Below are 26,858 nucleotides of genomic sequence, written 5' to 3'. Positions count from 1 at the left end.
ATTTTATCCTAACAAACAAGAAGATATTCTCACGCACCGCCTTGTTCAGGATATTCACTAGTTGACAATGATGTGTGCTAATAAATAAGCAATGAAACGAACAAAGGAAAGAACGACCGAACGAAAGAACAAATGAACCAAAGAACGGACGGACGGACGGACGGACGGACGGACGAATTGACGGACGGACGAATTGACGGACGGACGGACGGACGGACGGACTGACGGACAGACTGACGGACGGACCAACGGGCAGACTGATTGAGGGGCGGACCGATGGACAGGGGGTGGGGGGAGGGTGGGGGGGGTGTTACGGGTAACCCCTCCTGATCCGGTCCTGCAGGGTATTCCTTCAACCCTCTGCACAAGAGCAATCTTTTGATACAGACTGAAGTATTAAACAATGGCGACTGCATGTGAGAGGGAACAATAAAGAGACCAAAAAGCAATGTACTCACGTTAAAATGACGAACACGGAACGAATAACGGCGACGTTTCGACCTAAGGGTCTTCTTCAGGCACAAAAACACAAAAGTACACACACAAAAAAGAAGAAGAAAGACGATAGAACAAATAAAGAGGAGAACAACTGACAAAACAACTGCACTGCACAAACCGACAAATGACAAAGACAGAGAAGCAAGGGAAGCTACTCGAGGAGAATGAAAAGCGGCAGTTTTGAGGTCTGTAGACCAAACAAAATGTGGGGGGGGGGGGTGCGTGAAAGGGAACGAAAGAGGAGACTCGCGTACCCGTGCGGACACACACACACACACACACACACACACACACACACACACACACACACACACACACACATACACACAAGGTGGAACAGCGGGGGGAAGGTTGAGATGAATGAATTAACGGCGAATGTTAATTCCATCGGGGCAGGTAGTGCCAAGGGATGATATGATGTGGGACTCCCTGAGTTTGCGCTCGAAGGAGTCGCCACGTACTTGCCACAGAGCCATGACTCTGACATGATCAAGTGAGTGACCAGCGGCGGTGAAGTGAAGGGATACTGGCCTATTGCGGGAATGACGGATGTCAGCCAGATGCTCGGAGAAACGCACCTCAAGGGTGCGCGCGGTTTCTCCGATATAAATCTGGCGACAAGAGAGGCAGACGATCGCATAGACAACGTTGTGACTTTGACAGTCAAACGTTCTCTTGACCGTGAAGGAGCCACGAGGGCCTTGGAGGCAGGTGTCAGGGTGGAGGAAGGGACAAGATTTGCAATTTCGTTTGGAACAAGGAAATGTCCCAGGGGCTGTGGGGTTGGTGGGACTGCGAAGACGGGATCTCACCAAGAGGTCGCGAACGCTGCGGTCTTTTCTGAAAGCACAGAGTGGTTTTTGAGCAAAGATCGAACCAACAGAGTCACTTCCTTGAAGGATGTGCCAGTTTGATTTCAGGATTCTGCTTACTGGCATGTTGTGGGGATGAAACAGTAGGGAAACAACGGGTCTGTCACTGTCCCTAGATGGTGAAGGACTGAGGGCGGACTCTCGACAGACCTGGGTAACCCGCAGAAGGGCGTCACGGACGAGTGCATCAGGGTAGTTGCGGGCCAAAAAGAAAGACGTCATCAAGACAGACTGTTGGTGGAAGTCGTCGTCTTCAGAGCATAGCCTCCGAAGACGAAGGAATTGAGAGAAAGGAATGCTGCTTTTGTTGGCAGGATGATGAGAAGAGTTGAAATCAAGGTATGAATGAGCGTCAGTTTCTTTGTAGAAGACAGAGGTGGTGAAGCGACCATGCAAGATGGAGATGGAGATGTCAAGAAAGACCACAGCTGAGGAAGAGATGTTGAATGTGAACTTGATGCTGGGATGGAATGCTTGGATGAAGTGAATGAAATCGAGAAGGAGGGGTTCAGACAGAGAAGTGGCACCCAAACCATCGTCGATGAACCTCTTGTACAGCTCTGGAACTGGGCCAGAGTAAGACTGTAGAATGAGGTGCTCAAGATGACCCATGAAAAGACATGCATAACTGGGTCCCATCTTCGTACCCATGGCGACTCCGCTGATCTGCTCAAAAACCTGTCCATCAAACTCAAAAGTGTTCAAAGTGAGAACAAGCTCAGCCAGGCGAACAAGTGTTGTGGTTGGTGGGTAGGCAGAATCAGTGGGACGACGATCCAGAAAGAATGTAAGGGCTTTGAGTCCGTCAGTGTGGGGTATGGATGTGTACAGGGACACAACATCCAACGTGAACAACAATTGGGGCTGAAAACTGGGATGGCTGTTGAGATGTTCAAGAAGGTTGAGGGTATGTGTTGTGTCTTTGACGTACGTTGGCAGTGACTGTACAATGGGTTGAAGGAGGAAGTCCAAGTATTCCGAAATGAACTCCGTTGGACAGCTGCAGGCAGAAACGATGGGTCTGCCTGGGGTGTTGGGTTTGTGTATTTTCGGGAGGAGGTAGAAAGTGGGCTGTTTAGCGTCAGACTTCAGCAGAAGTTTGGCAGTGGCGGGAAGATTGTTGTGTTTGATCTGTTCTTTAATTGTATCTGCGATCTGTTTTTGGTCGAGGGGGAGGGAGGCCTGAGGGAGTGGTTTGTATGACGCTGCGTCATTGAGTTGGCGATGGGCTTCGCGAAGGTACAGTTCTCGGTCCCAGACGACTACAGCACCGCCCTTGTCAGCAGGTTTGATGACGATGTCCTGGCGCGATTTAAGCGAGACAAGGGCTTGCTGTTCGTCTCGTGTCAGGTTGGAGTTACGAGCAGGTTTGGATTTAAGTTTGCTGATTTCTCTATGGCATTTGGCTATGTACAGTTCAACGTCAACGGACTTGTCTTGTTGAGGTTCCCTGTAGGCAGGAGTTTTGAAAAGGTGAGTGAAAACATCATCTTGGCCAGAGAGAGGTGGTGGGCGGGGAACAGTGCCGAGAATGGCCATCCAGCGAAGTTTACGAAAAAAGCGTTGGCAGTCGAGATGGGTATTGTATTTGCTGGCAGTGGGTTGGATTGGGATGAATTTGAGTCCTTTGGAAAGTACAGAGCGCTCGCTCTCTGACAAAGTGACTGTGTCGGGGACACATCGAACTAAAGCAGATGGGGGAGAAAAGGTGTCTGAGTTAGAGGTAGGTGGCTGATGTGCTGGGTTTTGTTTCAATAGTTTTTGTAGTTTGTTCTCTTTGAGTGTGGTGCAATGAACATGAATGAGTTGGTTATGTACATGCAGGACCTGCTTGAGTCGGAATGCCACTGGTGTGGGAAGAATGGAGGTGGATTGAGCTCGAAAGTGGTGCAGGAGCTTAGCATTGGCATCAAGTGACCGATCAAGTGACTTGACATGAGCACCAATTAGTTTGCGGCTTGCTTGTGCTAAAATGTTGTTTGTGCTAGCTACAAGCGGAGTGTTGTGTAGATCAGACGGAGAATGGTGGAGTTGAAAGCCATTTGGTATGACGCGGAGGCGCAGGCAGTGTTTGAGAAAATAACAGCAACTGTTTCTATGCCTTGCCATAGATTCTTCTCCAGAACACACGCTAGCCTCCTAACGAGTTTGAATCTTTTTCTTCCGCCGTTTTTTCAACCACTGGCACTTGGTTACGCTAAAGCTATGTTCAACTCCACCAAACTCGCAAGTCATATTACTTTTCTCAAACACTGCCTGCGCCTCCGCGTCATACCAAATGGCTTTCAACTCCACCATTCTCCGTCTGATCTACACAACACTCCGCTTGTAGCTAGCACAAACAACATTTTAGCACAAGCAAGCCGCAAACTAATTGGTGCTCATGTCAAGTCACTTGATCGGTCACGTGATGCCAATGCTAAGATCCTGCACTACTTTCGAGCTCAATCCACCTCCATTCTTCCCACACCAGTGGCATTCCGACTCAAGCAGGTCCTGCATGTACATAACCAACTCATTCATGTTCATTGCACCACACTCAAAGAGAACAAACTACAAAAACTATTGAAACAAAACCCAGCACATCAGCCACCTACCTCTAACTCAGACACCTTTTCTCCCCCATCTGCTTTAGTTCGATGTGTCCCCGACACAGTCACTTTGTCAGAGAGCGAGCGCTCTGTACTTTCCAAAGGACTCAAATTCATCCCAATCCAACCCACTGCCAGCAAATACAATACCCATCTCGACTGCCAACGCTTTTTTCGTAAACTTCGCTGGATGGCCATTCTCGGCACTGTTCCCCGCCCACCACCTCTCTCTGGCCAAGATGATGTTTTCACTCACCTTTTCAAAACTCCTGCCTACAGGGAACCTCAACAAGACAAGTCCGTTGACGTTGAACTGTACATAGCCAAATGCCATAGAGAAATCAGCAAACTTAAATCCAAACCTGCTCGTAACTCCAACCTGACACGAGACGAACAGCAAGCCCTTGTCTCGCTTAAATCGCGCCAGGACATCGTCATCAAACCTGCTGACAAGGGCGGTGCTGTAGTCGTCTGGGACCGAGAACTGTACCTTCGCGAAGCCCATCGCCAACTCAATGACGCAGCGTCATACAAACCACTCCCTCAGGCCTCCCTCCCCCTCGACCAAAAACAGATCGCAGATACAATTAAAGAACAGATCAAACACAACAATCTTCCCGCCACTGCCAAACTTCTGCTGAAGTCTGACGCTAAACAGCCCACTTTCTACCTCCTCCCGAAAATACACAAACCCAACACCCCAGGCAGACCCATCGTTTCTGCCTGCAGCTGTCCAACGGAGTTCATTTCGGAATACTTGGACTTCCTCCTTCAACCCATTGTACAGTCACTGCCAACGTACGTCAAAGACACAACACATACCCTCAACCTTCTTGAACATCTCAACAGCCATCCCAGTTTTCAGCCCCAATTGTTGTTCACGTTGGATGTTGTGTCCCTGTACACATCCATACCCCACACTGACGGACTCAAAGCCCTTACATTCTTTCTGGATCGTCGTCCCACTGATTCTGCCTACCCACCAACCACAACACTTGTTCGCCTGGCTGAGCTTGTTCTCACTTTGAACACTTTTGAGTTTGATGGACAGGTTTTTGAGCAGATCAGCGGAGTCGCCATGGGTACGAAGATGGGACCCAGTTATGCATGTCTTTTCATGGGTCATCTTGAGCACCTCATTCTACAGTCTTACTCTGGCCCAGTTCCAGAGCTGTACAAGAGGTTCATCGACGATGGTTTGGGTGCCACTTCTCTGTCTGAACCCCTCCTTCTCGATTTCATTCACTTCATCCAAGCATTCCATCCCAGCATCAAGTTCACATTCAACATCTCTTCCTCAGCTGTGGTCTTTCTTGACATCTCCATCTCCATCTTGCATGGTCGCTTCACCACCTCTGTCTTCTACAAAGAAACTGACGCTCATTCATACCTTGATTTCAACTCTTCTCATCATCCTGCCAACAAAAGCAGCATTCCTTTCTCTCAATTCCTTCGTCTTCGGAGGCTATGCTCTGAAGACGACGACTTCCACCAACAGTCTGTCTTGATGACGTCTTTCTTTTTGGCCCGCAACTACCCTGATGCACTCGTCCGTGACGCCCTTCTGCGGGTTACCCAGGTCTGTCGAGAGTCCGCCCTCAGTCCTTCACCATCTAGGGACAGTGACAGACCCGTTGTTTCCCTACTGTTTCATCCCCACAACATGCCAGTAAGCAGAATCCTGAAATCAAACTGGCACATCCTTCAAGGAAGTGACTCTGTTGGTTCGATCTTTGCTCAAAAACCACTCTGTGCTTTCAGAAAAGACCGCAGCGTTCGCGACCTCTTGAGATCCCGTCTTCGCAGTCCCACCAACCCCACAGCCCCTGGGACATTTCCTTGTTCCAAACGAAATTGCAAATCTTGTCCCTTCCTCCACCCTGACACCTGCCTCCAAGGCCCTCGTGGCTCCTTCACGGTCAAGAGAACGTTTGACTGTCAAAGTCACAACGTTGTCTATGCGATCGTCTGCCTCTCTTGTCGCCAGATTTATATCGGAGAAACCGCGCGCACCCTTGAGGTGCGTTTCTCCGAGCATCTGGCTGACATCCGTCATTCCCGCAATAGGCCAGTATCCCTTCACTTCACCGCCGCTGGTCACTCACTTGATCATGTCAGAGTCATGGCTCTGTGGCAAGTACGTGGCGACTCCTTCGAGCGCAAACTCAGGGAGTCCCACATCATATCATCCCTTGGCACTACCTGCCCCGATGGAATTAACATTCGCCGTTAATTCATTCATCTCAACCTTCCCCCCGCTGTTCCACCTTGTGTGTATGTGTGTGTGTGTGTGTGTGTGTGTGTGTGTGTGTGTGTGTGTGTGTGTGTGTCCGCACGGGTACGCGAGTCTCCTCTTTCGTTCCCTTTCACGCACCCCCCCCCCCCACATTTTGTTTGGTCTACAGACCTCAAAACTGCCGCTTTTCATTCTCCTCGAGTAGCTTCCCTTGCTTCTCTGTCTTTGTCATTTGTCGGTTTGTGCAGTGCAGTTGTTTTGTCAGTTGTTCTCCTCTTTATTTGTTCTATCGTCTTTCTTCTTCTTTTTTGTGTGTGTACTTTTGTGTTTTTGTGCCTGAAGAAGACCCTTAGGTCGAAACGTCGCCGTTATTCGTTCCGTGTTCGTCATTTTAACGTGAGTACATTGCTTTTTGGTCTCTTTACAGACTGAAGGACGGACGGACTGACGGACGGACTGATGGACTGACCGACAGACTGTCGGACGGACGTACGGACGGACATACGGACGGACTAAAAGGACGAAGGAACGAATGAACGAAGGAAATAACGAAGGAACGAAAGAGCGAACGAACCAACCCACGAATGAACGAAAGAACGAACGAACGAACGAACGAGCAAACAAACAAACAAACAAACAAACAAACAAACAAACAAACAAATAAACAAGCAAACAATAAACAAATTATGTGCAAACTGGCGCATTTTCAAAGCATTTGTCAAACGTTTGGAGGAGGTTTACGGTTAGGCCAGGGTGGGGGGGGGGTTGTCCCACCAACAGGAACATTCCCCCCCCCCTCTCTCTCTCTCTCTCTCCTGTAGTTCGGCCCTGCACAAGATGAATTTATTGATACGGACTCAGTGAAGGAAGAACGGACTGACTGACGGACGGACGGACTGACGGACGTACTGAAGGACTGTCGGACGGACTGTTGAACGAACGAACGAACCAACCAACGAACAAACGAACGAACAAACGAACGAACGAACAAACAAACGAACAAATTAGCAAATGAATACATACATTCGCAGAGAGAAAAAGGCAAAAGGTACATTTGTGGAGTCAGTAAGGGGGGTGGGTGGACTTCCGGAACCCAGGAACCTTGGGAGTCCACCCTGGCCTAGAACACACACACTGATCGACACACACTGACACTGACACACACACACCACACACACGTGACACACACACACACACACAACGTGACCACACACACACGGGCACACACACAGACACACACCCACACCGGCACACACACACACACACACACGCACGCACACACACACACACACACACACACACTGTGACACACACACGTACACACACATACACTAGTGACACACACACACACATACACAAACACACACACACACACACACACACACAAACACATACTGACACACTCGCAACTGACATATCAGAGGGGGGTGGTAAGTCATTTGAACGTTTAAATTCTAGCATGGCGTATGCATAAACTCCCGTCTTTTTAGTGGAAACTGACCTATGAGAGTAGTTTCCCTTGTGTGGGCCAAACAATGGCGTCAGCGAAGGGAAATCCTACCATCTGTATCTGTATCTGTGAGCGAGTCACAGTCGTTCTTGCGTGAAAGAGGCGTCACGTTTAGCGATTACCGCAAGCATGAACTGTCCGATTTAGTGCAGAAAGCATTTGAAATCAAGTTGCCCATCGATCCCGAGGCGCTGATCGAGGATCGAGCCGAAGTGATCGGCTTGAAACTGCGCGATTTAGCCGGTCCAGAAAACCCACGACGACGCAATGTTCAGAGCTCTGCAGAATCCTGGTTTCTTGTCAGGAAGTACCAACATAAACATTCTACCTGACTTTTCTGAGTTTGATGTGTGCACGTACCAGCTCAGTGCATCAAATGCGTCTGTTGCCAGTGTGCGGGATTACCGTAAATCAGAAGGATTCCAGATGATGAGAGATGGATAATTATGTGGTAGAAATACAAGCGTGTGGCATCCCATCACTGCCATCAGAGCAGGGGAGTACCTTAACTTTTTTTGCTACCGGCCAGGGGGGCCGGTAAGTCAAAAATTGAACCGCCCCCCCCAAATCCCAACCGGCCCCCAACTTGCCGGGATTTCTTACAACCGCCCCAGCGGCTCGTCGCGTGCTAACCACATACACAAAAGACGTACATTTATACTTATAATGCATACATGTGGATTTGCACTACTAATAACTACCACAAACACACAGAAAACTTGATGACTAAAATGCTATGTTTTAATATAATGATAATTAACCTTGTTTTAATAAAGAATTTAAAATAAAAGCCGCCACAAAGAAACAAGAAATCAAAACCACATTCACACCCTGTCACACAATCACACACTAAACCTCACTAAAAGTTACCCCCTTTATGTACCTCCTACCACACAATTTACAAAGTAAGTTACTATGGAACTTTAGTTACCACATAAACACACACTACAAAAGAGTAAATCAGCATTTTTTTTAATCTAAATTATGTTTTTTGTTGTATAAAACCAAGTATAAAAAGCTGACTACAAAAAAAAAAATTCTAAGTTGCTTTCTTGTTTTGTTTCTTTTTCTTTATGTCTGTGTTATTAATATTACTGTAAAAGTTGCATACCAGCCAAATTTACCACAGCTTAAGTCATAAATAATCAAAAGCATTACATTTCATTTCTATTTCCTAATGAAAACAAACAGATGTTCAGATTTCCTGATCCTAGAATTGTTCACAGGTGATCTTTATGCTTTTGATTCAGCAGAGTTGCATCCCTTGTCCTATTGTTGAAGGTCTGTCTTTTCTTCTTTATCACATATAGTGGATCTGGGTTTTTTTTTTGTACTTCCTTAGTTGAAGGGAAATAATTGACAGCAGTAGTACTGTCACTACTTGTACTAAGTTGGTCAGCAAAGCTGGTGTTAACATATTTGGGAAAACGGTCTCAATGAGTATCCCTGCAGTCAATGACATAATTATATACATTCCCCAGAAACTGGTTCAAGATCAGTGGTACATAGCAGGCACATCAAAGGAAAAATACAGAGGGCTAGGGGGAATATGTTTGCTCTGGATGGGCGGTCAGATCAAAGGCAGATGCATTGTAAAAGCTGGTTGGCCTTGAGACCTGGGTCAATGACCGTTACTTGCAATCTGAACACAGCTGCCTGTCGAGACACTGACCTTCTTACTCGGGGTCAATGACCGAGTTTTTATCTGAGAGGAAACTGTTTTACAACATGTGAAAGTCTCTGAAGGATTGGTGAGCGCAGGATAAGATAAGAGAGGGGGTGAAGTGAATAGCGCAAAGAGGGGGGACGGAGGGGGGGGGGGGGGTTGAACTATTTTGACTGCTGATGCAATCACCAGCGGCTCGTGGCACTGGAGGGGTGATGACACGGTCAAGTGAGGCGGAGGGGGGTAGCTGTCTAGCCAATGTGTCTTACATTGATTGATGGTAGTCCTGAGTCCTCAAAGTGGGGGAAGGGGGGGGGGATGAGTGGGCAGTAGAGAAGTGACAGATTTTGAGATCGCCCGCAGAGATATTTGTTCGCCGGCCGTTCCGATTGACTACGTTGCCTAACGACTTTGTACTTCAGCAAAATTTGAACCCGCCCGGCGGGCGATTTCAGAGGAATTTCGAACTCGCCCGACGCGATTTGAAGTCGCCGCGGGCGAGCGGGCGAGCGCCAAAACTCACCCCTGTCAGAGCCCCCAACAGATGGCTATTTTGCTGTCAAAAGCAAAGTGAAGCCAAGAACCCAGTGACTGGTGCAAAATTTTATTCACAGTGGATTGTAATGACAAATGTGGACATGGACCTAAGGAGCTGCATTTTGTCAGCCTTCTGCACCTGCAAGGGAGGGTATGTTCATATTTTGCTCGTTATTGTTAACACATTTAGCAGGCTGTCTATTCTTCCTTACATCTACATCAAGATAAAGGGAAGTAAAGCTAGCTAACTAACTAACCAGGATGTCAGGCAGTATTTTTTTTAATTTTTATTTTTATTTTATTTTTTTGGGCGGGGGGACTATTTTAATGGTTGATTGACTTTTAGGCCATAACAAACTTTGGTACAGGCCATCAGTAGACTTGCACTGTTTGTAACTTATCTATTTCATTTAAATTAAACTGATCTACATACATGTGTATGCAAACAACAGTTGTGGGCAGAATGATGAAGTCATTGTGTGTGCTTTATACTGAAGTGTTAAACAATTAATTAACCTTTTCAGCATTAGTGTTGCGACTTCATAACTTTAAGATGTCCAACTCATATATTACTCCCTATTTTAGTATTTGTCATTGTACCAATGACATTTAAAACCTAAAAGTTAAAATCTGGTGTAATGTCTGAACAGCTTGTGCTGGGGAAGCACACAGTAGTGTCATTCATGTTGAGAGGGTTAACTATTTTAGCACTGTATAAATGCATCATTACAATTTACATTGAAAGCGTAAACTGTTGCAGATTGGATGGTTATTGCCGCCATGTTCTGGCCACACTGTATGAGGTCATCGACTACAGAACTGACAGCAAAACGAGCGTCACTTCCGAGTCCTGCAGATGGGTGCGACGTGCAACTGAGAGCAGCAACGGAGTACTACTGACTGACATCCAAACAGATCTAGTCCAAAGGCCTGCAAATGACACGTAAGTAAAATTCTATAGATCTAGGAGTAGGTAACTGAGATTAAAATTGATTGCACGTACAGGGGGGGTGGGAAAGTTCATTTTAGCTCGCTCATAGATCACAGAGTAAATATTTGATTGATTGATATGCAACTTACATAGCACACATATCCACACACTAGGTGTATGCTCAAGGCGCTTGGATGATGTTCTAGTCCTCCCTCGTGGTGGCTGTGGTGAGACCAGTGACTCGGCTGCCGCTGGCGCTTTAGTAGTATTAGTAGTACTGATGTAACACCACAGGGATAGGTGTATGCTGGGTGTGTTCGTGTTTCTATAGGCCACTTTAATGCTGACAGATCTTTATTTTGCGTGCTCAGTCTTTTTGCATACGTCACTACGTGTGTACACACACTGAACCTCGGTTTAAGGTCTCATCCGACAGTATGTGCATGTATTTTATAATTTTAAGAAGTCAAAAAGATAATTCATTGTACAAAATTATCATAATTTACAAGATTGTACAACATCAGTTCAAGTTGCATGACACTGACAGGAAGATTAGGCACACACACAAAAAAGTCTGTTCCTGATCACCCGACGAACCCTAGCTTGGACTCAGAGGTTTGGGGTCGGGGGTGGGATGGCAAGCATAACATTGATAGATGACTATAGTTTTGCAGTGGTTTGCTGTCTTGTACTGTGAGTGTTAACAGCAATTGTTTATAATTTGTTACTCAACTTACAGTAAGGACAATTAGCTTTTCTCAGCAACTGCTAACAATTGTGACTTGCAACAGCGCTTCCTTAAACATTGGGACACTTCTTTTGTTGTTGTTGAACATTTAATGGCTATAGTGTAGAAACTAGAAATGCTGAGATACATTGATGTAGTCATGAACAACAGCAACAACAAAAACAAGAACATGTTTTGAATTCTGATAGCTAGTGAAACTGACAGCTTGATTAGAATTATGTAGTTTTTGCAATTGCTGACTGAGTTGCATCCTTTGGTTTTACCTTGCATTGATTATCACCTTTGCTGACAATTGACTCATTGAGTGCAGTATTGAGTAACGTATAGTTATTTTATTTCAAGTTAACTTCTGCATGATGTTAAATCCTACTCAAACTTAGTCAAAGTAAGGTATCATTATTTATGAATAATGTGAAGTTGAAGATACAAATTAATGAGAAAGTTTGTGTATTTTTCTGTACACTCTTGCTATTTACTGTTTCAATGCTGAACCATTTGCTTGAATTCTTGATCAGATGATGACAGAGTGACACCTGGTGGTACCCAATAAAACTGCCTTTGCTGCTATAACTACAAGCAATTTCTACAATTCAGAACAGTAAGTGCATGAGGTTCCATTTTAAGCTGTCAAGAGTAAATCTCAGGAATAGATTAGAAGATTTAGTTATGTCACACGTCTTGCTTTCTTGACTTTTCTCACACTCTCTTGTCAGACTCAGAGAGTGCATGATTGTACATTTTTTTACAGTAATTTTTAATGTTCCTAATTGGAAAACAAATGTGTCATAATGTTAGTGTTTAGGATAACTATATGGCAGAGAGAATCATGGAAATGATTGGGTGATGGGGGTGTGTCGCTGGTGTGCAAGAGGGTGGGTGGGTGTGGAGAGAGTAGTGATGGTAGTCAACTACTAACTAAAAGATTACTGATTGCATACATTTAGTGTTTATTGATTTGGAGGGTGGGGGAGGAAGGCAAGCAGTATTATTACATGTGTATGGGTATACTAGTTGTGCGTGTTCCAAATGGGGGTGGAGGTTGGCATGGCAAGCAATAGCTCAGTCGGTATAGTGGCCTTGAAACCAGTTGTGGGGATTTATTTCTCAGAATTAACGTTGTGCAGACTCTGCTTGGTTTCTGAATAGCATATTAAGCCTGTGACTGTGTGCATACATAAAGATCTCAAGTTCACAGTTTCAGGGCTTGGAATTAATGGAAACATCAACACACATGTAGGAAAAACTCAAAAAAAGGAGGGGGGGGGGAGTTTGGTCCCACGGTAGTGTTTGAATGAAAGCAATCTTACTTTTTAAGAGGGTAATCTTGCAGGACTATGATTCTTACATTGGTAGTTGACTAGTGTAGTTGTGGTTTTGTACTAGTTAGGAATGTCATCTATGTCATGGGATTTCTTGCTTCTTCTTTTTGTGTGTGCAGCTAAAGATGTTGGACCTTGCCTACAGCCTAGTTTTGCATCTACAACACCGTGGCTTTACTCTGAGACACCACAGAAAACACAGCCTTTTCTGCTGCTGAAAGGTAAACATTAGATTAGGTTAAATTTGTGTTTGTTTTGATTTGTATGTTTTCCTTTTGTAGTCTATGGCAGGAGATTTGTGCAGGTGTACAAATGGTAGAGGTGTCAGAGGAAATGTCCACTTGTTACTTGTCTCTATATCAGTATATATGTATCACAAATACGCATCAAATGTACTGATAGAGACCACATGGACAATTTCAAGCACTTTTCTGCCAGGGGTAGGGTCAGCTATGTAAGAATCATGTCTTACTCTGTTCATGCAAAAATAAGGTTCTGCATTTGAATGAGTTTGAATCAGGCACCTGTGTTTTTGCTCTTGTTTGTGCCCTCTTGTGAACTGTTAACTTATGAACAACCACCCCAGCAAGCAACTCTTTACTGTTCTGAGCACAACAGAAGGGCGCATGGTCTGGGCATATGGATGGTAAACACATCTCATGCACAAGTACAGGCCTGAAAGTGGCGAGTATTTTCAATTACTCGCCATGGCGAGTAAAAATCATGTAAATGGTGAGTAGGCGAGTAAAGTTGATAAAACAAATGGTTGTTTTGACGAGTAAAGTTTCAGTAAATTATGAGAAGTACATGTACTAGCAGTGCCCCATTTTGTGGACTTTCAGTGCTGAAGTATGATTGTGTGGATTGATCATTTTGTATTCTGTAATTCAGATTGCCACTTGCTTTCTTTTACATATATATTTACAAGTTGGTGGTTGATTTGTGTGTGTTGCAGAACACAGGTCCATGAATAAAAGAATCCAGCTGGTATTCTTCATTCATGGAAAATGAAAGGAAATTTATCAGCCAGGATTCGCCACTCACTCTGCTAAGGGGGGACCTCGGTCAGCCCTACAGTGGATGAACAGCTTGGTCCTTGGAGGGAAAGGTAACTACTGCAGCACTTTAGAAGGGGTCTATGTCGACCAACAGTGGCTGTATTCCCTGTATGTTAATTTCCTGTACATATACAGGGAATATACTTCCGTTAGACGCCATGGAGTTACTTCAAGCTTACGAGAGTGAAAGTGAAAGTGATTCAATGGACGAGAGTACCAGCGAGGAAAACATAATACCAGGCTGTTGGGGGTGGGGGTGCAGATGTTTCTTTAACTAAATCCGTTTTGATAAACGGTCGAAGCATGTTTTGTTTGACTGGATGCCGCACGCGAATTCAGGATTTTAAATAGATTCTCCTATCTAACCGCAGTCACGCGCTTGGCGCAAGATTGTACGATATTATACTTCTCTACAGAAAATCCAACTGTATTCCCGGTACACAGGGAAAACACCTATGGCTATGGGGAATACACCTTCTTTTGGTCGACAAAGACCCCTTCAACCTTACAATATGTGAATGTGTAGAATATTATGCTTTTGCTTAAAGCTTGTTACATATGACTAAGACAGAAATATTAATCATTCCCTTGGTGCAAATCATAAAAAGAACAATAGTGATCTGATGTACTGTAGATCAATCGAGGAAAAGGTGTGTATGACCTAGAAGAAACTGGTTTTGAAAGTGCTGAGGATGGATGGAACATTGATGCAATATCATTTACTACATTGAACCTGGGTTTCAAACTGAAGTGCTTTTTTATGCTTCTTGTTGTTATATATATGTCTCGATTGACTCCTGTGTTCAAGAGACTGTAAACAACCATAAACAATCTTGTGTTGTTGTTATGTGGTGGTGGTTTTGCTGTTGTCTAGCATCTACCCGTAATTGGCTTTATCAAATGCACCAGAAACGAGCATGAGTTTGTCGGATTAGTGAACTGTTTGAAAAACTTTAATGTATTTGTGGTTGACAGGTTGTTATTATTTCTATATTGTGTTCTTCTTTTTCTCAGGTGGGCTTGTCTTCTGAAACATATGAATCGGGAGCGTCACATCTTTCTTCCTGAGACATCCCCTCTTGAAAATGGTGTGGCGTTTGGCTGAATGGAAACCTGGCAGTGTTTTGTTTTTCATAGCTTTGATGCGCGAAGTTGGGGATTTCAGCAGAGAATTTATTGATTGATCAATTAATTAGTTATTTAAGTTCACCTTACTCCTTAGTGTTATTTAGGGGGATGGGGGGGGGGTGTTGGCCTGAATCTTGTTAGTGAACTTTCTTTCTGGCAACTCGCATCAGAAATTCCAGGTTTGCTTTCAAGGCAATAGACGGTTTTTGAAAATAATTCTGTTAGGATTATCAGCAGTCCGGAGGTGTAAAAATCCCTGTACTGCAGTCAGGTTTTTCAAAACATCTCGAGCACGCTCTACGCCTCTGACGGGCTGTATCCCACAATCGGGACAAACGACCAACTTGGATGTGTATACCATGCGCACAATATGATACCCCTTGCCTTTAAAAATCAGCGGTCACGAGTTCATCAGAGTTCAGAATTTGTTGTGTAAAAGATAGCCGCTGTCAGCAAGCCATTCTAGGCTCAGGTGATTATATTTAATACAAATTCAAACAAGTCGCGTAAGGCGAAAATACAATATTTAGTCAAGTAGCTGTCGAACTCACAGAATGAAACTGAACGCAATGCAACGCAGCAAGACCGTATACTCGTGGTCCACCGCTCACGGCATAGGCAGTGAAATTGACAAGAAGAGCGCGCGAGCGGGGTAGTGGTTACGCTTTGCTGCATAGCACGCTTTTCTGTACCTCTCTTCGTTTTAACTTTCTGAGCGTGTTTTTAATCCAAACATATCATATCTATATATTTTTGGAATCAGGAACCGACAAGGAATAAGATGAAAGTGTTTTTAAATTGATTTCGAAAAAAAAATTTTGATAATAATTTTTATATATTTAATTTTCAGAGCTTGTTTTTAATCCGAATATAACATATTTATATGTTTTTGGAATCAGCAAATGATGGAGAATAAGATAAACGTAAATTTGGATCGTTTTATAAATTTTTATTTTTTTTTACAATTTTCAGATTTTTAATGACCAAAGTCATTAATTAATTTTTAAGCCACCAAGCTGAAATGCAATACCGAACCCCGGGCTTCGTCGAAGATTACTTGACCAAAATTTCAACCAATTTGGTTGAAAAATGAGGGCGTGACAGTGCCGCCTCAACTTTCACGAAAAGCCGGATATGACGTCATCAAAGACATTTATCAAAAAAATGAAAAAAACGTTCGGGGATTTCATACCCAGGAACTCTCATGTCAAATTTCATAAAGATCGGTCCAGTAGTTTAGTCTGAATCGCTCTACACACACACACACACAGACACACAGACACACAGACACACACACGCACATACACCACGACCCTCGTTTCGATTCCCCCTCGATGTTAAAATATTTAGTCAAAACTTGACTAAATATAAAAAGGTTTCTTATGTAGCGCACGCCGCACAGTATACACATCACAGTCAGTCGCTTTTCCTGATCGCAGGATAGCGTGAAACATGCTCCGGGAGACTGCCAATAATCCTTACATAGTTATTTAAAGAAATTGTGTATTGGTACAGCATGTTATGCATGTACTAAGATAGCTATTTGTAAATATTTGGTAGATATTTATGGTGGTGTCCCGAATTGCTCCCTCCCAATTTGCCCCATCCCATATGGTCCCCAATTATTCTTGCATTTTGCTGTGAGTAACATAACGTGTGCAAAGGCATTTGTCTGAAGCGCATTTCCCGCAGGTTAGGGGGAAGAATTTACCCGATGCTCCCCAGCATGTCGTAAGAGGCGACTAACGGATTCTGTTTCTCCTTTTACCCTTGTTAAGTGTTTCTTATATTGTCAATGTTTGTAAAGATTTTAGTCAAGCAGTATGTAAGAAATGTTAAGTCCTTTGTACTGGAAACTTGCATTCTCCCAGTAAGGTAGTATATTGTACTACGTTGCAAGCCCCTGGAGCAATTTTTTGATTAGTGCTTTTGTGAACAAGAAACAATTAACAAGTGGCTCTATCCCTTTCCCTGTCGCGATATAACCTTTGTTAAACACCAATTAAAGAAAGAATTTCCAAAAAGCATAGTTGCCATTTGTTTTTTTAAATCTGAATCCGTGACTGTTGTTCTTGAATACTCTTTCGTTTAGGTTTCCAAAAATGCTGATTTAAAGGGGAAGGATAGTTGAAACTGTAACCGTTTACATTTTGCTCCCAGATTTGCAGTTGTTGTTTTTACTAGGAGTTTGGACGGGCTCGGTGTTCTTGTGGATAAGACATCGGCCTCCTATTCAGAAGGTCATGAGTCAAAATCGCGGCCGCCTGGTAGGTTAAAGGTGGAGAATTTTCTGATCTCCAAGGTCATTGCTTATGTGCAGACCTGCTAGTGCCTTATCCTCCTTCGTGTGTACACGCAAGCACAAGACCAAGTGCGCACGGAAAAGATACTGTAACCCATGTCAGAGTTTGGTGGGTTATAGAAACACAAAAATACCCTGCATGCTTCCCCCGAAAGCGGCGTATGGCTGCCTGAATGGTGGGGTAAAAACGGTCATACACGTAAAAATCCACTCGTGCAAATTTGTGAGTGAACGTGGGAGTTTCAGCCCATGAGCGAAGAAGAAGAAGAACTATGAGTTTTACTCTTTTAAAAAAATGATTTTCAAATTCGAAGATTGCCACAACAGTAGTCTATCTCATCCGACTTGAACCCTTCAGACTCCCTGTACATGTATTTGCAGTTTAAACTCATATTTTGTCTGAGAATAGTTTTCAAATGCAAAGTCCTTCAGAAAAACTGCGAGATAAAAATCTGGAGTGCTAATATCGTGTTGGTGTACCTACCACACAGTGGCCGAGTGGTAACGCACTTGCGCTCGGAAGCGAGAGGTTGCGAGTTCGACCCTGGGTCAGGGCGTTTGCAATTTTCTGCCCCCTTTCCTAACCACAGGAGCTTGTATCAAATCGCCGGTCGATCATTTTTTACAGTCCACTACTACGACATACTACTACTATATACTACAAGGAATATAACGCAGAGTGCTCCGCACTGCCGACTCGCTCCGTTTCAAGCTTTCTACATCACTTTCTGCACCCCCTTCCCGAACGCACGAAACTCACACACAAACAAAAATGATTAAGCTTTCACTTCATGCAACAAACTCGAAATAACCATTCACCAACTTCGAGAAGTTTGTCAATCAATCAATCAATCAATCAATGACGCTTATATCGCGCATATTCCGTGGGTACAGTTCTAGGCGCTCTGCAGTGATGCCGTGTGAGATGAAATTTTATACGGCCAGTAGATTGCAGCCATGTCGGCGCATATTTACCTTTCACGGCCTTATTCCAAGTCACACGGGTATGGTAGACAATTATTAACTGTGCCTAAGCAATTTTGCCAGGAAAGACCCTTTTGTCAATCGTGGGATCTTTAACGTGCACACCCAATGTAGTATACACGTCAAGAACGGGCTCGGTGTCCACACCACTCCATGAGAGGAACCTGGAGCCTCGACGAATCGAAAGTACAACTCGCGCCGATGTTTTCCGCTTTTCGTACGCTCTCAAGGGTGTACAACATTCTAGCGGCCTGCAATTAGTCCACTACAACTGACGAGTTACACAGCAGCCCCCAAACACGTGAAATGATACACAAAACATTCTCTTTGAGCTTAACATTGCGAAGATCGAATCCTACCGTCAGTTAACCAGGTTCAAAGGCCACAAAAGGTTACATCCGGAGCGTTCCGCAGTAAAAGTTTTACAGCGCATGCTCAGAAAACCGTCTGCTCCGGCATTGGGCGTTCTTCGACCGCCCTTTCGACTTGTCCACTCTAAGAAATGGAAGAAGCACGTGAATTAGTCGAGCTTGGACACAACGTCATTATTCTTGGACAAGCAGGTATGTACACTTCTTAACTTTACTTTTGTTGATGAATAGGCTTTAAACTTACTTGAAGTTCAGATAAAAAGAGAACTTTGACGGTTTACCAGTTTTCGTAACATGAAGACCTAAAGAAATGTTGGTTGTTGTTGATGTTGTTGAAGAAACAGCAAGCTGTAACTTAAAATGTAGTTCATTCCTGGTTTATTATGCCCCCAGGTAAACTCAAGAACCACAATAGGTTTCCAAAACGTAATGTTTGTCTGCAGTGATCGTTTCACTTTGTAAAACGCGGTCGTTATGATTATGGCTCCTCCCACTGTTAGCCCCGCCTCTCCGTCTCTTTGTTAGCGAGAATCAAGATTCAAGATGGCTAAGAAAAGAATTGGTGAAGGAATCGAGTAGCAGCCTTAGTTGACCTACTTTCATGGACAAGCATACGATTCTGACTGGAGGGTTGTAGTGGTGGTTAGTTCAAGAATCAAGACAAGTCAGCTAGTTTTTGGGTGACATCAGTCACTTGTTTTTGTTTGTTTGTTTGTTTGTTTGTTATTAGATTTAAAGATTATATTGTAGACTGTTGCATGGAAAAATGTGTTTTAATGCGTTTTATTGTTGTTTGCTTGTTTTTATAAACTAGCTGTGCTGGAAGGTGAAAGTTGTAGCTTTTTATGTCAACTAAATTATGTGTGCATTGTATTGAAATTGTAAATGCAAAATTAATTTGCCCAGAGAATTTTTTTTATTTCTGTGGTTGAGTTCAAGTACAAGTGATTTATTCTCTAAAACATTCAAAGAGTCATGAATTAACTTCAAGTTTAGACAGACCTCACCAGTCTGTTTCTTAAAGGCGAGTGGGGCGAGGAAGTACCGTTTCTTGGGCACATCTCACCGCGAGTGACGCTAGAATTCTCGCCTCAAACGCTAGGTAGCTTTAGGCTTGCTCGCTTGGCGAGAAAATATGGCGGCCACTCAGCTGCCCATCCAATTGTCTGTCCATGGTTTTTTACCGACCAGTGCAGACGACCTTTTCGGAATCAACCAATGGTGTTTAATTCTTGTGTAGCTAGCCACAAAACCGTTTCATAGACAATCTCGCCTCCTAGCTTCGCGAGTGGCTAGCCGAAAGAATATCTCGCCTGAAAGAAACACGCAACAGAACTCACACATTCAGAAAAGAGTAAATTCTTTGATTTTAAACATATTTATTATATACAGTATACATATTTATCACAGGTTTAACAGGTATATCAATTTTGAAAATGTTTTTGATTATTAGTACAGTATTTACAAGTGGTTTTATGAAATTGACCCCCAAAATCATGATCTTATAAAATGTACTTGCGATTCTCTTTAATTATTTGTGTGTTTGACAGGCACTGGGAAAACAACACTCGTTGCAGAATTATGCCACAGTCTTCGGTTATCCGGGCGAAAAGTTGCAGTGACAGCAACAACTGGCATCGCTTGCCAGAGCCTACCAGTGGGAGCCATGACTCTACACCGCTGGTCAGGAATCGCGGATGGCCGACACAGTGTGAGAGAGACAGCACACACGTTGCTCACCGATGAACGGTACATCACCACACGAGCACGAATTACAACGGCTGATGTACTCTTCATCGATGAAATTTCCCTCTTAAGTTCGAGGATGTTTGCCCAAGCTGAAGAAGTTTGCAGGATCGTTCGCGGTGTTGAAAACTTCTTCGGGGGGGTGCAAGTCGTGTGTGTTGGTGATTTTTATCAGCTGCCCCCAGTGCCTGACCCACTTTTTGACGACAATGGGGATTTTTGTTTCCAGTCAAAAATTTTCAACTCATGTGTACCACACAAAATTATTCTCAGAAAAGTTCTTCGACAAAGGGAGGAGGGTCTCGTGGAGGCAGTGCACGAAATAAGCCAGGGAAAGATGTCTCTGCGTGTAGCTGACTTCATGTATCAGCTATCAAGAGAGCTTCCCGAGCCTGAGACAGCAACCAAGCTGTTCCCTACAAATTTCCAGGTGGAAAGGTACAGTGAATGCATGGATTTAATATGCTGTCTGTTACAGTAAAAATCCTCTTTAACAATAGTTAACAATTCAGTACACTTTTTGTTTGTAAATTAGGAAACTTAAAGGGTAAATGTGTTATAGTTTAGTTTTTATATTACTAAGGCATAGAAAAGAGTTTGAGTTGATTGTGTAGTAAGGAAGTGGTGATTCAAAGTAATATTGTGACACCTAGGTTTTTCGGTGACTTTGGCATCATATAAAGCAGTTGAAAAAGAGGTCCCTGCAAGACTTGCTTGACATGACCTCATTTACATGTGTGATTTGAACGATTACTATCTCACGAGTGTCTCTCTCACATATGTAGGATATTATAAGATGTTTGGTGGCTTGTTGACAGACCAGCTTTTTTGTTGGTCCAAGGGGACCATATCGTCTTTTGTTTCATCTTTATCGACCAAGGCCGAAGGCCGCGGTTGATAAACATGAGACAAAAGGCAATATGCTCCCCGAGGACCAACAACAAAATGCTGGTCTGACAACAAGCCACTAAACATCGTTTTTGTCATCATTTTGGTTGTGCAACAAAATGCACAAAAACACACAGGGAGACGAATTTTTAGAATCCAACTCCGGGCCACAAAGCATCGTCACAGTAGCACGAGATAACACGTCAAACTTGTATGTGACGTCAAACGTAGCTTGTTGACGCTTTTCTTCCAGTCTGAAAATGTACAGAGCTGCGATCATACCTGTGAGTTCAGTAAGTGTTGAGCATATTTTTTTTCTTTTAAGTGTTTTTGACTTTTCGTTGTGGATTTTGCGATCACAGAGATAAGTTGCAAATTGACCATGAGTCGCCGCGGTAATTATCAACATTGATTGGGTCTTTGAGAGTGAATGCTTACAATCGTTGTCCTCGGAAACACAAATCCAAAGCCGCGATGGTTCCACACATCAAACAATCAGCCTGATTTGCTTTAACTTTGACAATCCACGTTTCACCTGAAAGCTCAAACCCATTCACCACCTCGAGTTATTGCATGGGAAACATGAGATTTATTTCCCAGGTGTTTGTGAATGAAAACTCGTGAAAATGATGACAATGATAGTTGTCTTTTATTTACTTTTAAAAAATCTGAAGTTTTTTTTATATAATTGTGTTTTTAGATACAACAGGCAGAAGCTTTTGGGTATGCCTGGCCAGCTGCAGGAATTCCACGCGACTGATGAAGGAGATGTAAGGTCTTTGAAGAACACCCGTGCCCCAAAGATCCTGTGGCTCAAAAAAGATTGTCCAGTTATACTGATCCGCAACATAAGCGACCAGTTAGTCAACGGCAGTCTTGGCCATGTTGTGGACCTCCACCATGACAAAGTGGTTGTCCACTTCGAGAAGACCAACATGACAGTGGAGTTGAGCCGTATTGCTTTCTCAGGTATGCCTGTGTTTTTTTGTTTACCTGAATTTTTACTGAGTTTACATTTTATTTTGTCATCATTTTCATTTACAGTGGGCACCCGCCACCCCAATTTTTTTAGACAATTCAAAATCTGACACAATTTATAGGTCTTAAGAAAAGAGGAAGGGTAAATATACAGAGATTATTAAAGAGAAATCATGGTCTTAAAATGGAGGAATAAGTTTTAGATTGAGGGGTCTAAAATCTACTGTAAAACAATCTGGGTAAAATTTAAAAAAACAACCATCCTCAGTTCATAAAGATGAAACAAACAACAATATGCTTCCCTCAAACAGGCTAAAATGCTGGTCGGGCAAGAAACCACCATTCATCTCACATTGTTTATGTGGATGGAATATTTGATATTGGTAATTATTACACAATGTACTCTGATTTATCTTCAAAATGGAACCTGACTTCTAAAATGTTCAACATTCTCAGAAAAACAGGTCTTGGAACAGGAGGGAGTCTTAAAATATACACAAAGAAAAAAGCCAAGCACCCCCCTTCAATTTCGCAATGACTGATTTTTAAAGTTCTGGTATGGAAACAGTAAGTTCAGGAGCTCGGTTTGACAAATGTTATCGACAAGAGCAACTCTTTGGAAATAACATCACACAAGAAAACTCCAGTTTTGATTGGTTTTAATCGTGATTTGGTACCTTGCCAAAAAGTGACGTTTTAACCCTAAAACAGTACCCCTGATAAGTATGGAGCTGCAAGCTGAAAAAGACAGGTTTATGTAAATGTGTCATGAAAAAAATGTAATTGAGAGTGCTCAGATGGCATACGCGATTCAAAAGTTCAATATCGAGTGAAACCCCCGCGTGCCCGGATGACGGCGTCAACCCTGCGTCTCATCCCTCCAGTCAAACGTCGGATCTGTTCACGGGTCACTTGCAACCACTCACGATGCAAAGCTGCCTCCAATTCACGTAATGTCTGCACAGGAGGCTGCAGAGCTTGTATACGACGCCCCAGGATGTCCCAAACATGCTCCAGCGGATTAAGATCTGGACTCATTGCCGGCCATGGGAGTGTTGTTACAGCGTTGTTCTGGAGGTAGTCCACTACTGCCCTGGATCGACGAGGCCTGGCGTTATCATCCATGTACACGGGTCTTGTGGCAAGTGGGTGGTTGTCAAAATGAGTAACGACAACAGGTTCCAGGACATGTCGCATATACTGATCACCCGTGAGGTTGCCACGTACGGTGACAAGGTCTAGCTTGCAGTCATGGGAAATGCAACCCCAAACCATGACTGACCCGCCACCGAATGGAACAGTTTGTCTGATGTTCCTGGGTGTATAGGCCGTGTTCCTGTGCCTCCATACCCTCAGTCGGCCGTCAGTGACACGGAGAAGGAATCTGCTTTCGTCCGACCAGTGGATCCTCCTCCACGTTCTCAGGTTCCATCTTTGCCGTGCCAGACACCATGCCAAGCGTCTTCTCTTGTGGTCATCTGTCAGTCGGGGACGCTTAATGACTCTTCGGGCTGCCATTCCTGCAGCTTTCAAGCGGTTTCGTACGGTCCTGGTTGACAGATGTCGATTTGGAAGCCATACTCGTTTCAGGACGGTACTCGTTGAAAATGGCTCACGCCGAATTATTCGGAGAAAAGCTCGGTCTTCACGTTCTGACGTCACACGGGGTCGCCCTGACTGTGGACGGTCCTTCACAGCACCAGTCTGACGATGTTTGCGTACCAAACCGCTGATGACTGTGTAGTGGTAGCCAAGTTGACGACCAATCGCTTTGAAGGATGCTCCTGTAGCATGCATTCCTATAATCTGCCATCGGATCGCCTCTGATAATCGTCTTCTCGCCATGTTCACAGAGAATGTTTGCAAATTGTCGTCGCCCAGTGTTAAATACAGAAATTTGCAGCGTGAGCATACTGCCTTTTTTAACATTCATGGGTTGCATGCTGCACGTGCTTCTCACAGGCAGTGGCGACACAATCTTGACGCGTGAACTTCCCAACCTTATTATGGAAACCCATGTATGTCATTACGAAGAAAAAAAATGGTAAAACAAATTTGACTCAATTATTATCACAAATTCATTCGGGGGGTGCTTGGCTTTTTTCTTTGTGTATAGATGTGAATTTTGAGAGGTTATGAAAAAAGAATCTGCAAAATCAGCCTTATAGCTTACTGTACTACATACAGCACACATACAATCAGCCTTATAGCTTACTGTACTACGTACAGCACACATACAATCAGCCTTATAGCTTACTGTACAACGTACAGCACACATACAAACTTTAAAGGCTTCCTGATGTAAGACTTCATCCTTTTTTAGACTTTACTACACGTTATTTGAATATTTTACCAAAATATGACATTTTACACAGATTGAGACAGTCAGTGTTCTTTCAAGACCGCGCTAGCAGTCGAGGTGAACAGTGACTGTCAAGATCTGAGTAAAATGTCATATTTTGTTCAAAAATACAAATGAAATTTAAGTTGAGGAGTTTAGTGCAGACCTGTTTACCCTTACGATTTTGGCGTAATTTATTGCGATTTTCTGCAAAAAATACGCCATTCCGCTATCCGTGTCAAGACTACGATTTTCATAAATTAAAAAAAAGTTAAATTTTTTTTATTTTATTTTTTTATAATTATTAATTCACATGTTTGGCATTGTTTTTTTCAATGGCAAAATGGGGTGAAAAAGCACAGGACTGACCAGAGATCATGTCTGTCTGATGAGACGCTGGAGAGCCTTCTAGTGGTGAAGTCTCGCCCTCACTCATTCGGCAAGCGCAAGTACAGTAGAGAAGCGCTTGACACACTGAAAAAGGCCTACTACGAGCAAAAGAAAAAGAATCAGTGATGCATGTGCTTTTGATGTGATCTTCTTTGAAATTATGATGACTACAAAAACTGATGCGTTTTGTTTGTGAATGATGGATATATGTGCATGATTGCGTTTCGCAGACACAGTTGTCATGTGCGTTGTAATTGGCGACGAATGCTGGATGATTACTATTTTTGTGCCAGGATTACTATTTTTGGGGCTGAGCATTACTCCAAAACACTTATGGGGGTAAACAGGTCTGTTAGTGACAGGTCCCAAGACCGATCCCACTTTATTTTGAGTCCACTGGCCTAGTCCACCTTTCTTGTCATGATAGATTCGCTATCAAGGGTCAAGGCCACTTCTCAAAAGGGACGCTACAACACTGACAAGTTTTTTCATCGAAGGGGAGATTCGACTTGGTTCGAAGGAATAAGTACTGAATTTGATGTTTTTATGTGGTCAAGTTATACCTCGTAAGGTGCAGGGGTGCACACTGACACAATTTGTTTGGGAAAAACTGTGGTTGATCAGTGTAGTTAGCGCTGAGCATAACTCCAGGTCTTCGTTCCGAAAACAATGGCTAGATCAGCGGAATCTGGGTCATCCTGCAAGTGTGGAAATATGGTGTACGGTCATTCGTTTGTGCGAAGACTTAGGGAGTTCGCTGAGTCAGGGATGGTCTTGTACCACGGCTCACGAATTCTGCCCAAAACAGCCGCTTAAGTTTCTCCAGCTGCAGGCTGTAATTTGACCCGCCAGGCTAGTGATAAGAGCTGAGGCTGGCAGCGAGTGTTTCTAGGTCACTCCTTGGCTCTGGAATTTGTTCTGTTTTCTGTATTGAGGAGTACATTGGTCTGCTGCTGTCTCTTGTGTTTTCAAAGTGGATTATCTTCTACATCACAATTGTTGTGCTGATATCAATTGCTGATTCCAATTGCTATGTGTGTGTGTTTTATAATGTGACTGGCAGATTTCCTAGAACACCCTTTAGAGTAATTTAATTTAGACAGAAGTATAACCTGTGTATAGTCTATTTTCTGTGTTGTGGAGTACACTGGTCTGCTGCTGTCTCTTGTGTTCTCAAAGTGGATTATCTTCTACATCACGATTTGTGTGCCGATATCAATTGTTGATGCCAATTGCTATGTGTGTGTGTGTGTCGTATTATGTGACTGACAGATTTCTGAGAACACTCTTTAGCATAATGTAACTTAGACAGAAATATAACCTGTGTATACGGTCTATTTTCTGTGTTGTGGAGTACACTGGTCTGCGGCTGTCTCTTGTGTTCTCAAAATGGATTATCTTGTGCATCACGATTTGTGTGCCGATATTAAATCGGAGTATTCAAAAAGGCTTGATCAGGTCGAGTATATATTTTTCTCGTGTCTTTCAGGTTCCAAACTACATATGCTGAGGACACAGCCAATGAGCCACGTGAAGAAGACGTTCCACTGGAAGGGATGGATCAGGAACCCCTAGACGACGACCCAGATGTTGATCTGGACTGCACTCCACTGGAGTTCAAGGCAGTTCTTGTGGATCTCACAAATAAACAGGTGACGCCACAACAAAAAGCAGTTTCCCAAGCTGCTAAACAGCTGCTTATGACACCTGTACTGGTTGATGAGTTCCTCAGGAAAGTCTATGGCTTCATGCTGCGAAAGATTC

The 26,858-nt window shown here is 43.6% G+C and overlaps 4 protein-coding genes across 6 annotated transcripts in view; 1 reads left to right on the top strand and 3 right to left on the bottom strand.

The window, feature by feature from the left end:
- The window catches only part of LOC138970714 (uncharacterized), a 302,337-nt gene that overhangs the window by 93,868 nt on the left and 181,611 nt on the right, over positions 1 to 26,858 (bottom strand). The window lies entirely within an intron of this gene.
- Positions 1 to 26,858, bottom strand: part of LOC138970709 (uncharacterized) — a 383,958-nt gene that overhangs the window by 265,817 nt on the left and 91,283 nt on the right. The window lies entirely within an intron of this gene.
- The window catches only part of LOC138970704 (cell surface hyaluronidase-like), a 204,843-nt gene that overhangs the window by 97,085 nt on the left and 80,900 nt on the right, over positions 1 to 26,858 (bottom strand). The window lies entirely within an intron of this gene.
- On the top strand, positions 18,518 to 22,576 carry LOC138970699 (uncharacterized). Its single transcript, XM_070343184.1, has 3 exons — positions 18,518 to 18,943; positions 20,302 to 20,935; positions 22,086 to 22,576. Exons 1-3 carry the CDS (start codon positions 18,883 to 18,885, stop codon positions 22,471 to 22,473), a joined length of 1,083 nt encoding a protein of 360 aa, XP_070199285.1. The 5' UTR covers positions 18,518 to 18,882; the 3' UTR covers positions 22,474 to 22,576.

This window comes from Littorina saxatilis, linkage group LG7, assembly GCF_037325665.1.
Source record: "Littorina saxatilis isolate snail1 linkage group LG7, US_GU_Lsax_2.0, whole genome shotgun sequence".
Classification (NCBI taxonomy): domain Eukaryota; kingdom Metazoa; phylum Mollusca; class Gastropoda; order Littorinimorpha; family Littorinidae; genus Littorina; species Littorina saxatilis.
Note: the sequence above shows the minus strand (reverse complement) of the source record. Positions and strands in the feature narration are given on the sequence as shown.